Raw genomic sequence first — 13,563 nt, forward strand, 5'->3', positions numbered from 1 at the left:
GTGTGTGTGTGTGTGTGTGTGTGTGTGTGTGTGTGTGTGTGTGTGTGTGTGTGTGTGTGTGACGAAGTGAAGCATCCTCTGTCTGATTCCTGGCGGCTAAATGGACCAGGTGTGTTCTATATGCTATTTATTTATTGTGGCATGCGTGAGTAGACTCTTTGATACACATGACATAGCTACTGTGCCAGTGGTTTAAAGAAAGACAACATACATTACCTGCCAACAAACACGGAGATTTTCACTTTGAAATTAAGCACCCTCGCTAAAAAAAATATCATGACATGTTACAGTAGACTTGAAACTTCACCCTGTCTTTAAAACTAAGCTACTAACAGGGTAAACGGACAATAAACCTGTGTGCTAGGCTACGTGATAATGTGGTGCAGCAGGTGTGTTTTCATCTCAGCTTGCTAACATGAGCAAACCTGTCGTCAGTCATTGTTTGGTTGTCAATGCTAATGCTAGCTATGTAAATCTGTCTTGTGTAACTTTGTAGGCCTGATGTGAGCATGTCAAATGTATCCATGCATGCACAAGGAAATCTATTGTGCAAGACATATAAAGTGACATACAGTATGTCATGTGACTATTACAGTATGAAAAGAAATCAGAACATTGAGGATTTCTTCTCCATCAAAACAAAGAAATTAAAAACTGCACAGCAGGACAGAGCAGCCAGCAGCACTGCTACCAGTCAGTTACAGTCAGAGCTGCAGGAGAGAGCAGCAACAAGCTCTCCTCCTTGTCAGTCAGATGAGTCAAGCCAGCAGCTTGACAGCAGGGATGTACAGCAGGAGCCCCCAGCTGTATGTGTGGGTATGTACAGTATATATGTAAAATCCTAATAGTTCCAGATTTATCTTTAGTAACCTAAACAGTTATCTTGATATTGCCTTGATGTCAATGGAATTGTGGTTAATTGCCAGACATTGCAACTAAAGTTGAAACTTGTCAATTATGTGTGTAGAACTGGGAAGCTTTATATTACATTTGTATGGTGCTACTCTGTGTGATTGATGGGTCTATTTCTCTTAAATTATGCTTTAAACACAGGAACGTAAGACACTGTAATGTTACTAATTAAAGTAGATATATGTAGTCTAGTTGGGACGAACATGGTAAATTAACGCTATTCTGACGTGTGCCGTGTGCGTGCACAGTGCGAGCGAGTGCGTGTGTTTTTTTGGCTAAAAGTCCAAAAAATATCAAATTTTCTTTGCCACCCCTTCGGAAGTCTGTGCCCCACTTGTGCCACCCTGCTAAAAACAATCTGGACACGCCACTGGAGAGGGCTGCCTCAAAAAGCTGAAGAGGGGACAAGTGAGCAAAGGGTTAAATCCTACGGAAGGAAATCAGGCAGGAGGGGGGAAAATCCACCTTCAGCAGAGCAGCAGCTGGTCCAGTGCTTGAGAAGAGAAGAGAGGAGAGGAGAGGCAGCACGGGGGCTGGAGGTCTGGACAGCACACCGGAGCAGAGAAAAGTGCCTGGAATGATAAGATGAGAAGGTGAGTTCTGGATAAATTGCAAGTGTCTCTTTATGTAGAAAGAAGACACACCCTATAGCTGACATGCACTGTGTCTCTTTATGTAGAAACAACACACACCCTATAGCTGACACTGCAATGTGGGTGCTGTGGGCTGTGGCGCTCCTGGCTTTGTCTTTGCTTTGCCTTGGGACCAACTGATGCGTTAGTCCTCTGTGGAGTCATTAATAAAACCCATCAATTGAGCTTGCTCTCCTCCGGGGCGCTGACACCCTCTGACAATTACACACACAAACTGATGCCAGGGACAATGACTACAGGGATTTCTCATCCTTTGTGATGAATAATACATTCAAATAGCCTCCATATATCTTCTAGCAAAATCAGGTCAAGTGTTTTAGTAAAAGGACAAATTCAACCCTCTCCTTAAATTAAGTCCCTGTGGACGGAGCATGTGTAATCGTTTCTGAGAAGAAAACTGCTGTGGCGTCCCTAAAAGCCCTGCATAATTATGGAAGTCAGTTTAGCATGTGCAGCTAGATGTGTGTACCTGCAAGCAATGCAGTCATGTGTGCTAGACGCTGTGGAGCCTGTGTATGTATGGGTGTGCAAAACTGTGCATGAGAAAGAGAGAGAGAGAAAGAGAAGTCGCACTCTGCAGTATACGCCTCTCATCTCATCCCTGTGCTGGCTGTGCTTTCTGGATGTCAATAAAAGCTGACCAGAACACTAAGTGTCTCTAGGCCCTGATATTCTTGTCCTCTTTTAGCAGGCATGTGCAGCTCAAGCCCTCCCCTCCTGAGGCCCTGCTGGAGCTGCTCCTCGTGTTGTTGCTGGGGTGGCGTGTCCTAGCGGTCTGCCCTTCCATGTGCTCCTGCAGCCCCAGCCACAGGGAGGTGGACTGCTCCTGGAGGGGTCTGAGACACCTGCCCAACAGCCTGCAGCACAACCTCCGCTCCCTCAACCTCTCCCACAACCGCCTTCACAATCTGGACGGCCTGCTCACGCCGTACGCCCACCTCCGCGTCCTGGATCTCTCTCACAACCGGCTGGGCCAGCTGCCCGCCGGCTTGCCCCGCTCCCTCTGGCAGCTCTACGCCACCGCCAACCGCATCCGGCTGCTGGAGAAGAACGACACGGTGCACCAGTGGAACCTGCGACGTCTGGAGCTGTCCAACAACAAGCTAGAGCGGGCGGTCTTCATCAACAACACTTTGATCAACCTGCACACGCTCAACCTCAGCCGCAACCACTTCTGGACCGTGCCCACCAACATGCCCATGCGCCTGGAGAGCGTCGACCTGTCCCACAATTTCCTGGTGCAGGTGCTGTCGGGCTCTCTGGACCGGCTCACCCATCTAACACACTTCTATCTGCACGCTAACCGCTTCTCCACACTGCCCCCTGGAGTGTTGGATAAGATGACAGGGCTTAAAGTCATCACATTGGACGACAACCCTTGGGCCTGCCACCTCCATAACATCACCTCCTTACTGTCCTGGATGCAGCACACCGCAGCCCACGTGGTGGGCTGTCCCTGCCACACCCAGCCTATCTGTGGAGAGGTGCGGCCTGGCAGGAGCGGAGGCTGGCACTTTGGCTCCTACAACCTGCCCCCTCTGGCAGCCCAGGACCTGAGCTCCACGCCCCCTGAGGCCAGCACCCCCTGGTGGTACCTGCCTGTATCCACCCTGCTGAGCACCCAGCAGCCGACCAGGGAGAGATCAAACACACAGCCACACTCCTTCACAGGCACACCTCTCAGCATCTTCACCCAGCCGCCCCGCACCACAGACAAACACCTAACTACCCGACGCCTTTCCTCTACTGCCAGCCCAGCCACTACAGGTCACATGCTCCAAACAGATTCCCGTTTCATCACAGACAGAGCTGCACCCACTGACTCACTCCACACTGACACAGCTTCCCTTACTGGCACAAGCTTCATAACAGACACACCCATGACTCTGGCCACACAGCGATTTTTTACCACTGAGAGCACACCCGTCAGTACAAAGAAGACCACCACATTACGCACCAGGAGTGTGAGGAGACCCAACCAGTCTGTTCCCGGGGGTGTTCACACCAGCCCAGCTCTAACCACCTGCTTCTCACTGCCTGTCATCCTGACTCTCATTCTGCAACAAGTCCTCTAAAACTTTTTCACGTCAAGGACCCTTAAACTGACACAAATTACTGGACCTAGCCTAATATCCAGTCCATATGAATCACAGTTTTCAGCACTCTTTGAATTAAGGGCTGGATACCAGCCTACCATGTACCCCCATTTGATTTTGTCCCAGAGTCCCCCATCCGATAAGATTTTAGCTTTTGTACCGACCATCCCACTCTCGGTTGTTACTGTAGGTTGATTGGGCCCTCTCCCTCCTCACGATGCATCTTTTGTTCTGTTGGTTTGTTTAGTTTGTGTTTGTTTGTGTCTAGTTATTTTTCCTTATTTTTAGTTAATAAATTGTCATTTTAACTTTTACTTTGGTGTATGAATCCCCTCAGTTTTACTTCCTTGAGCTGGGTTGTAACCTATGAGGGGAGTCATACACCAAAGGAAAAGTTAACACAATAATTTATTAACTACAACTAAGGGAATAACTAGACAACACAAACACCATTACAAAAGATGCATCGGTGAGGAGGGAGAGAGACTGCATCTGAGGAAGTGCTCCGGGCCCAGGTGAACCCAATCAGCCTAATGACCCCCCAGGCTCATGCAAGACAGGGCCAGGAGAGTGGAGAGTGGGATGGTCGTCAGAATTTTAGATATTTTATTACAGAAAGTGTATGAAACCGATGACCCTAGTCATACATTCTGTCATTGTGGGACTTATTGTTGTAATTCTAGTGAAAATAAATGATTGCCCTTTTTGCTGGGAACCACCTAGAACCCCCTCAAGGACCCCTGGGGGTCCCTGGACCCCACTCTGAGAACCACTGCTCTAAAAGACAAACACATAGCAGCAACACTTCAGTGTCATGTTTAGATATGAAATTACACATAGCAGCAACACTTCAGTGTCATGTTTAGATATGAAATTACACATAGCAGCAACACTCCAGTGTCATGTTTAGATATGAAATTACACATAGCAGCAACACTCCAGTGTCATGTTTAGATATGAAATTACACATATAGCAGCAACACTCCAGTGTCATATTTAGATATGAAATTACACATAGCAGCAACACTCCAGTGTCATGTTTAGATATGAAATTACACATAGCAGCAACACTTCAGTGTCATGTTTGGATATGAAATTACACATAGCAGCAACACTTCAGTGTCATGTTTAGATATGAAATTACACATAGCAGCAACACTCCAGTGTCATGTTTAGATATGAAATTACACATAGCAGCAACACTTCAGTGTCATGTTTAGATATGAAATTACACATAGCAGCAACACTTCAGTGTCATGTTTAGATATGAAATTACACATAGCAGAAACACTCCAGTGTCATGTTTAGATATGAAATTACACATAGCAGCAACACTCCAGTGTCATGTTTAGATATGAAATTACACATAGCAGCAACACTCCAGTGTCATGTTTAGATATGAAATTACACATAGCAGCAACACTCCAGTGTCATGTTTAGATATGACATTACACATAGCAGCAACACTTCAGTGTCATGTTTAGATATGAAATTACACATAGCAGCAACACTTCAGTGTCATGTTTAGATATGAAATTACACATAGCAGCAACACTTCAGTGTCATGTTTAGATATGAAATTACACATAGCAGCAACACTTCAGTGTCATGTTTAGATATGAAATTACACATAGCAGCAACACTTCAGTGTCATGTTTAGATATGAAATTACACATAGCAGCAACACTTCAGTGTCATGTTTAGATATGAAATTACACATAGCAGCAACACTTCAGTGTCATGTTTAGATATGAAATTACAGCGCAAACAAACACTGTATGCAAGGGACTGTTACACTAAAGTGCTTTTTTTAACACTACCGGCACACTTCATGTTACTATGAAGAAACATGCTCTACAGTTTCATAATCCTAGCCCGTTATGTTGAATATGACACTACTTTTATACGTATCTATCAAAAGAGAATGGTTTAGATGCCTTTATCAAAATAACTTTATAATAACACTTTTAATAGGCCTACACTTCAATGGACTGTCCTTCAGTTCTGAAAGGACATTGTGATGAACATAGCTAAGCACAATATGTGACTTGTTCAGTGACTTGTTTGTTATACAGTATAACTGAATGTAGCAAGGTTGAGTTGTGCGTTCAGAGGAGCCGTCCTGTCCATCACTGTTGTACAGTGCTATTTTTATTGTGGACCACCTCTTAGTTTGCACAATTTTTGCATTTTCCCACTGGCTGGATTTGATTGATGTTTAATTTGTCGATCCATTCTTGGCAAACCCTTGACAGTGTTTTGAATGAAAAGTGGAGTAGTCTCCTTTTGGGATAGTGGAATTATCAAAAACCACACCACACACAGTTGGTAAGGTTACTCATTTAGCCTATTTGACAGAACTCCTTGATGTCTTTTTGCTTGTATTATATAACATAAATGACCACTGACTGTTGCAGCAATCTATTTTTGTGAACAGAAGTGATGTACAGTAGGTGTACAGAGAATTGACCATGATTTGTAGATAGCATGAGAAAAATCATAACCATCAAATCTCTTCTCCATAGCGTTGAAACTGCTGAACTGCATTTTGATCGCATCTAAGACATAAGTGTGATGAGTGTGATACGTGTATCTTTCATGATTCACTGATACTCATGAAAGTATCTGCTTGGTCATTGAAAGTCACTGAAAAGATAACTTACTGGTAAGGCATACAGCATTGAAGCACACATTTTCTCAGCTTATTTACTGTAAATGAAATTGAAAGGCATTCAGATGCTGCTTGAACAGCAACAAGTTTTTACATATCAGTAACACCTTAACTTGGTGCCAACACCAAATGGTTCCAAATTTGTAAGAAATGCATAGCAGCAAACTGAACATGATCAACTAAAATAAACAGTCAATTTATACTTGAACATTATTTGGGGTAATTTCTTTAAAAGTGAATAAAATGTGCTCAAGTGTTTAAACCTTTTGTTCATTGTTTGAATTACATTTTTACACCCTATTTTGCTTCATTCTATCCTGCTCAACAGGTGAACGTGGTGACAGTGTAACCCGGTAGCTCAGCTCAGACCCGGATCCAGGATAAAGTGACGGAGGGGGCAGTTAACAATTGTGAGGAGGCAATTTTATATATACATATACATATTTTATATATACATATACATACCGTATACATATACATACATACTATATATATATATATATATATATACCGTATATATATATATATATATATATATATACATACATACATACATACATATATATATATATATATATATATACATACATACATACATACATACATATATATATATATATATATACATACACTGTATGTGTGTGTGTGTGTGTGTGTGTGTGTGTGTGTGTGTGTGTGTGTGTGTGTGTGTGTGTGTGTGTGTGTGTGTGTGTGTGTGTGTGTGTGTGTGTGTGTGGAAAATAGCCTCCCGGGTAAAACCGGCATTTTTTACACTCTTCATTTACAGGTGATTGCACCCAATAATGATCATTGTGTTAATTAATTATGCATTGTCCCGTCTAAATAGACAGATAAAGTAAAGTGTGTGTGTGTGTGTATATATATATATATATATATATTCTTTTTTTTTTTCTTCTTCTTTTTTTCTTTTTTAGGCCGGTGCCTGCACTGGCCTATATGACCATGTGTGTCCCAATCGCTGCATACACGACTCCTGGCACACTTTCATCAAGATGGGCTTTTACTTTGAAATTGGTTTTATTTGACGAATGTCCGGTTTCGGACTTCCTGTCTGCCCTGATCTGATCTTGTTCAGCTTGACAGAGTCGCTCACGGCCGCAGAGGGTCTGCGCCCATGGTCCGCGCAGAAAAATAGAAATCGAGGCTATCCTGGTTTTCTGGCCAGTTGGCCTCGAAATATCGATTCTGTAAAAATATCTAAATTTGTTAGTGTAGAAACGGTTCGGTATTGGATGTTCCCAAAGTTCGGTACCATCACTAACTGGTCGTTGTTGTGCTTTTGAAATGAAGTTGTGGGATTCCTCGTCTAATTAACGTTACACGCAACAAATAAGCAAACACACATTTCCCAGTGTCTCTGCCATCACACTGGACATCAACAGTAGCGGGAGACGTCTCCCCTTCCAGCAAATATACATGAATGTTATGCGTAAGGAACATGAACATCTTACCGAGATGCAGAGAGCTAAGCTAAGTAGCTAACAGCTGAGCTAAAGGCTCATTTCCACCACATTTTACAGCCCTGCACAGCTCGTCACCAGTCGGCTCTACTCGTTTCGGCCCGATGGATGTTCTGCTTCGACCGCCGATCATCTGCCCCCGCCCACCCCCGCCCACAGCTGGTCGTCATAGCGACCGCATATCTGTCCTCCGCCTATAGCCGAAGTAGGCTATAACATAACGTTACAATTAAATCCATCCACAGAACTTTTAAACTGTTTATGAAATACTGGTGCCTCTAAATGACCTACAGTGTACATGGGCAAATGTGACAATGGGCCAGGAGAATGGATATCACTTTGTTGTTAGTCAAACTCACATGCATGCACTGCGCAGGGATGGGAGAGGCGCAACAGAGTAGCCTCTATCCCAGCGGCCTCTCACCAGGCAAGACCGCGGCTTCACCAAAGACCCACCTGCGGCCTAGCGGAGCGCTGCACTCAACTACAAGGGCTTCCTGAGCAGCAGCACTTTTTCTCCCAGACTCCTCTAGTAGGGTAGGGAGGGGAGGCTGGCCAGCGAGACTATGGATAGGTGAAGGTGAATAGCCTATGTCCATTGTCCAACACGTTTTCTCAATTAATTTCCCTCTTTGCAATGTGATAAAAGTTTCTCAGTGAGTTATAGTTGATTGCCCGACTGAATTATCTGCTAATACCGAATTTTAGCAGCAGAATTTAATGTCCTGGCGTGGCACGTCCGTGTGTAATGACATACTGTATGCAAAAGGAATTTTACTCTGTGCTTTTTTTTTGCACGTAAGAGGTGCTGCCCCGTATTCTGCGCAGAAACGCCTGGTGTGGCATGTAGCATGCCTATCCAGTACAATTATAACAGCCATGCGCTTGTGCACGCCCCAAATTTGCATTGCGCGCTGCGTTAAAGAGCGCAAACGCTAAATTACCGCTTTTGCGAAGATAGGGCCCCCGGTCTTGCAAGAATCTGGTCAACTTCTCCTCTCCTGCAGCATGGGCTGATTTTAAGTCTGCAATGAGTTCATCAGAGGCAGGCAGACTGTAGGGTGCGGAGGGTTGGTGAGGCCAGGTCAAACGGGAAGGAGTTGAACTCATGCATGCATGGCTCAAAATGGATCGAAAAGGTGCAAACACACCAGACACTGAAGTGACGAAGCATCTGGAAGCGCAGCCAGTTTCATTTTGGCGCACTTGTTAGCACATTAGACCATTCAGTCAGACCAGCTGTGATGTGGCCGGCTCGCCCCATGCAGAGATTGTTTCGGCGTCTGATCTATTTTTGTGTGAGACCCGCGAGTGATTGCGTGAAGCCAGATAGGAAGTCAGTACAAGTTGTCACGGGCGCAGAGCAAAGCAGTGCGTCTGGTGTGAATGGCCAGGGTCCTGCTCGAGCTGAATTTACACACAGTGGCAATTTGTGTCTGCAGCATCACAATCATCTTCCACCCTCCTCCCTGCATGCATGCTCCAACCTGCTCTGACTGACTGGTGGCGACCATTTATGGATTTCGTTTCCACTCCCTACGTGTCGAATCTATCTCAAATGCCTGTGCCACTGTGAAACAACAACATCAACAATGCTAGCTCGTTGCTACATGCTGAAAACGGTTGGATCTGGATTGTGCAATAAAGCAGGCCTGCTTGATTATTTTGGTGGATAGTTGTAAAGGTAAACAGAGCCTTTTCCCCCTATAGCAGAGTGGAGGTATTAGCAGCCAGACTCTCCCCCGTTGTAGAGAGGGAGTCTGGCAAGCGAGACTACCCAGGGAGGAACTCAAGGTAGGAGCTGCTGAGATGGAGTGGAGCACTCCAAGGCAGTGATTGACCTGGTTGTGGTCAACTTGTGAATGTCCATGAGTTGCTGGAACATTGTGTTTTTGATGAATATGTGGTCTTATTCAACTCCAACAGCACATACAGGAAGACGCAGAAGAGCAAGCTCATCTAGAAGCTCTATCTCCAATCTGTAGGGCTGCAAGAACCCTACATCACTCTCGTTGACATGGGCATGATCTCTAGGATGGCAACTCCATCAGCAAGAGATCGGCAGACACAAGATTGCACCCCATACAAGTGGTCGGACTATGTCCACAAGGTGTCATCCATCATCCTTGCCCGCCATGGTGATGTTGACATATCATCTGTGTGATCGACCGGTATGACACAGCATACTTTAAAGATGATGAGCGGAATCTGATGATTCAGAATCTATAGCGAGGCAGAATTCAATCTGATCATATGACATGTTTTAAGTGTTTTCATTATTCAATTATTCAAGTTACAGCTAATAAAAAGAGCTTATTTTAGTTATCTTGTCATACATTCATTAAATATTTTACTGTAAGAAATCCTGGGGGTAGTTGGTACAGCAGTACCAAGGTAAAATGGGTGTTGACATTAACATCTTTTCAGTGAACATAATTCTGAAATGACTCCCAAAACCTCCACCATTGTTAATCTCCTTCCTTGTGGTAAACCCCAAACACACAGTATACCTTCCCATTCAAAAGTTACATTTCCACAATACTGGATGGCAGCTATCTTGGAATTCTGGGTCAAAATTATGCCATCATGTCAAACTGATGTCAGAATTTTTCAACATGGCGCAAGTGGCCATCTTGGATTTGGCCATCTGGCAAAGAAAATCCCAGGATCTTTAGGAGGGACCTGGGTGCTATTTTAACAAAAGGTCTATATAAGTCAAATCACTCATCAAAACATCTTAGCCAGAGAATGGTCATGGCTTTGAAGTTATAGCATCGGTTATCAGATACTGTCATTTCCTTCTCACGTCATCGAATTCACCATTGATTAGTCACTTTAACAGTTTATGATGTTCTATATGGTATCATTGTAATCACATGTTCTGTGTTAGCATGTGTGGTTCAGGAGATATGATGAAAACTACATAATTTGCTTATGGCAGAATTAAAATGGCCGCCACAAGGCATTTTTGCAATGGCTCAATTTCTGAAAATGTACAGGGCCCCAAACTATAAGCGTACCAAGTTTCATGCTTTTACGAAAAAGGGAACATCATTTTCACATACAGTATCATCTGGACTAATACACAGAAATCAGGGTTTTGTCATAGGTCTCCATATGTGGGATTGCGATGGGCGGCGCTTAGTGGCAGTGCCCTTGGAAAATAGTTTCCAACAATCCAACTTGCCCTTTTCAGCGTGTAGCAACGAGCTAGAGTGTAGGTTTCTGCCGTTAGCTTGCTAGCTAGTTAGCATTGCTGTTTTCACTGAGGCAGCAGTGCAATATTTACAGCGACACACAGCAAGGAGGGAGCGCAAGCTGCTCTGATTGACATGGTCGGAGCCAATGACAGAGTTTGTAATAAGCCAGGAGCGGACATCCAGCAGCCACTGAAACAGTCGCTCCAATGGGGAGCAGCTGTAGAGCAGGGGAGGGCTTATCCCAGTTGCCTGTTTCCGTGGCCAGCGAGACTACCTATCCCATAGTCTCGCTAGCCGCCCCCATAGTCTCGGGGGTGGCTTTAGCTCAGGAGGTAGAGCGGGTCGGCCAATGACGCAAGGGTTGGCGGTTCAATCCCCGCTCCCTCCTAGCTGCTGTCGTTGTGTCCTTGGGCAAGACACTTAACCCTCCTTGCTTCCGATGGCACCCTGCGTGGCAGCCTGCCGCCATCGGTGTATGAATGGGTGAATGTAGACTATCTACTGATTGTAAAGCGCTTTGGATAAAAGCGCTATATAAATGCAGGCCATTTAAGCCCTCCCCTGCTCTACAGCTGCTCCCCATTGGAGCGACTGTTTCAGTGGCTGCTGGATGTCCGCTCCTGGCTTATTACAAACTCTGTCATTGGCATAGGGAGGGGAGGCTGGCCAGCGAGACTACCTATCCCATAGTCTCGCTAGCCAGCCTCTCTTCCCTTCTGTCAGAGAGTCTGGCGCCGCAGGTTTCCATTGTGGGATTGTGAAAAAAAATGCTCTGTTTGGGTTAACCAATCATCCTCGTCTTGGGCGGTGCTTAGCGTTAGTGCCCTTGGAAAATAGTTTTGGGGTGGAACTTGTGCCGAGCAGGCCTTCTTTATTGCACAATCCAAATTTTCTTCAAAACTTGCCATTTTCAGCGTGTAGCAACGAGTTAGCCTGTAGGTTTCTGCCGTTAGGTTTCTGCCGTTAGCTTTCTACGCTAGCTAGTCGTTGTTTTCACATTCGGCGGCCGGGAGCATTACAGCGACACACATGGGAGCGGAAGCCGCTCTGATTGACATGGTCGGAGCCAATGACAGAGCGTGACAGAGCTTGCAAGCGGGGGAGTGGATATCCTGCTGCCACCGAAACAGCCGCTCGAATGGGAGAGCAGCTTTAGAGCAGGGGAGGGCTTATCCCTGTTGCCTGTTTCCATGGCGCCAGACTCTCTGACGGAAGGGAAGAGAGGCTGGCTAGCGAGACTACCTATCCCATAACCCGGAGGGTCATTGGCACTACAGATGCCCGCCCACTACAGACGATCTGTCAATATGCTCTTATTTTGAAGTATAATTAGTTCTCTTGTCATAGTCATACATACATGCATTAATTATTTTACTGCAAGAGATCCTGGAGGTAGTTTGTTTAAAGTACAGCAGTACCAAGGTAAAATGGGTTTTGACATTAACATCTTTTCAGTGAACATAATTATGAAATTACCCACAAAACACAATAATTGTCATTACTAAAACATGTTTGGTAGGCATGGATTCGCAATTAAAATAGCTATAGTTCGCCATTGTTAATCTCCTTCCTTACTCTAAAAATGGTAAACCCCAAACACCACATATACGTACAGTATACGTTGCCATTCAAAAGTTAAGTTTTCACGCTATGATGGCAGCCATCTTGGAATTCTGGGTCAAAATTATGTCAGAATGTTAAACTGATGTCAGAATCAGATTCTTTGTGGTTGACTTACACCGAAAAGTGTCTTCATACATTATTCTAGGTGCTCTGGTTCAAAAGTCAATTTTTCAAGATTGTACGTGGCCATCTTGGATTTGGCCATCTGGCAGAAAGTCCCAGGATGTTTGGGAGGGGGCTGGGGGCTATTTTAACAAAAGGCCCATAGAAGTCAAATTACTCATCAAAAAATCTTAGCCAGAGAGTGGTCATGGAATTGAGGTTATAGCATCAGTTATCAGATACTGTGATTTCCTTCTCACGTCATTAAATTCACCATTGATTAGTTACTTTAACAGTTACTTTAACAGTACAATGTTCTCTATGGTATCATTGTAATCCTTGACCATGAAAGCATAGGGATACACATCACATTTTCTGTATTATCATGTGTGGTTCAGGAGATATGATGCAAACTACATAATTCGCTTATGGCAGAATTAAAATGGCCACCACAAGGCATTTCTGTGATGGCTTAATTTCTGAAGTTTTACGGGGCCTCAAACTATATGCGTACCAAGTTTCATGCTTTTATGAAAAAGTGAACATGATTTTCACATATAATCTGGACTAATACACAGAAATCAGGGTTTTGCCATTTATATGGAAGTAGGTTTTTCACAGAGTGATAACAACTACCAATAAGCTACCAGATTGGCAGAGTTATACCAAAATATAAACTAGAGACATGTAGGAAGACAAAAATACAAAAATTGTGCGGCCCCCTTAGGTGGTACCGATTTTACCATTGGCCATGGACTAATTGCATTGTATCCTTCTCAAAACACCACTGAATTCAACATTAACTATTCATGTGAACAGTTTATG

The 13,563-nt window shown here is 44.3% G+C and overlaps 1 protein-coding gene across 1 annotated transcript; it reads left to right on the top strand.

Moving 5' to 3' along the window:
• Positions 1–1,455: 1,455 nt before the first annotated feature.
• LOC310777505 (oligodendrocyte-myelin glycoprotein-like) lies at positions 1,456–3,640 on the top strand (the record flags this gene model as incomplete). The annotated part of the gene is made up of 2 exons (XM_083637851.1): positions 1,456–1,505; positions 2,254–3,640. Exons 1-2 carry the CDS (start codon positions 1,498–1,500, stop codon positions 3,638–3,640), a joined length of 1,395 nt encoding a protein of 464 aa, XP_083493977.1. The 5' UTR covers positions 1,456–1,497.
• Between the last annotated feature and the right edge of the window lie 9,923 nt (positions 3,641–13,563).

This window comes from Poromitra crassiceps (genome assembly GCF_964638095.1).
Source record: "Poromitra crassiceps genome assembly, chromosome: 1".
NCBI classification, from domain to species: Eukaryota; Metazoa; Chordata; class Actinopteri; order Beryciformes; family Melamphaidae; genus Poromitra; species Poromitra crassiceps.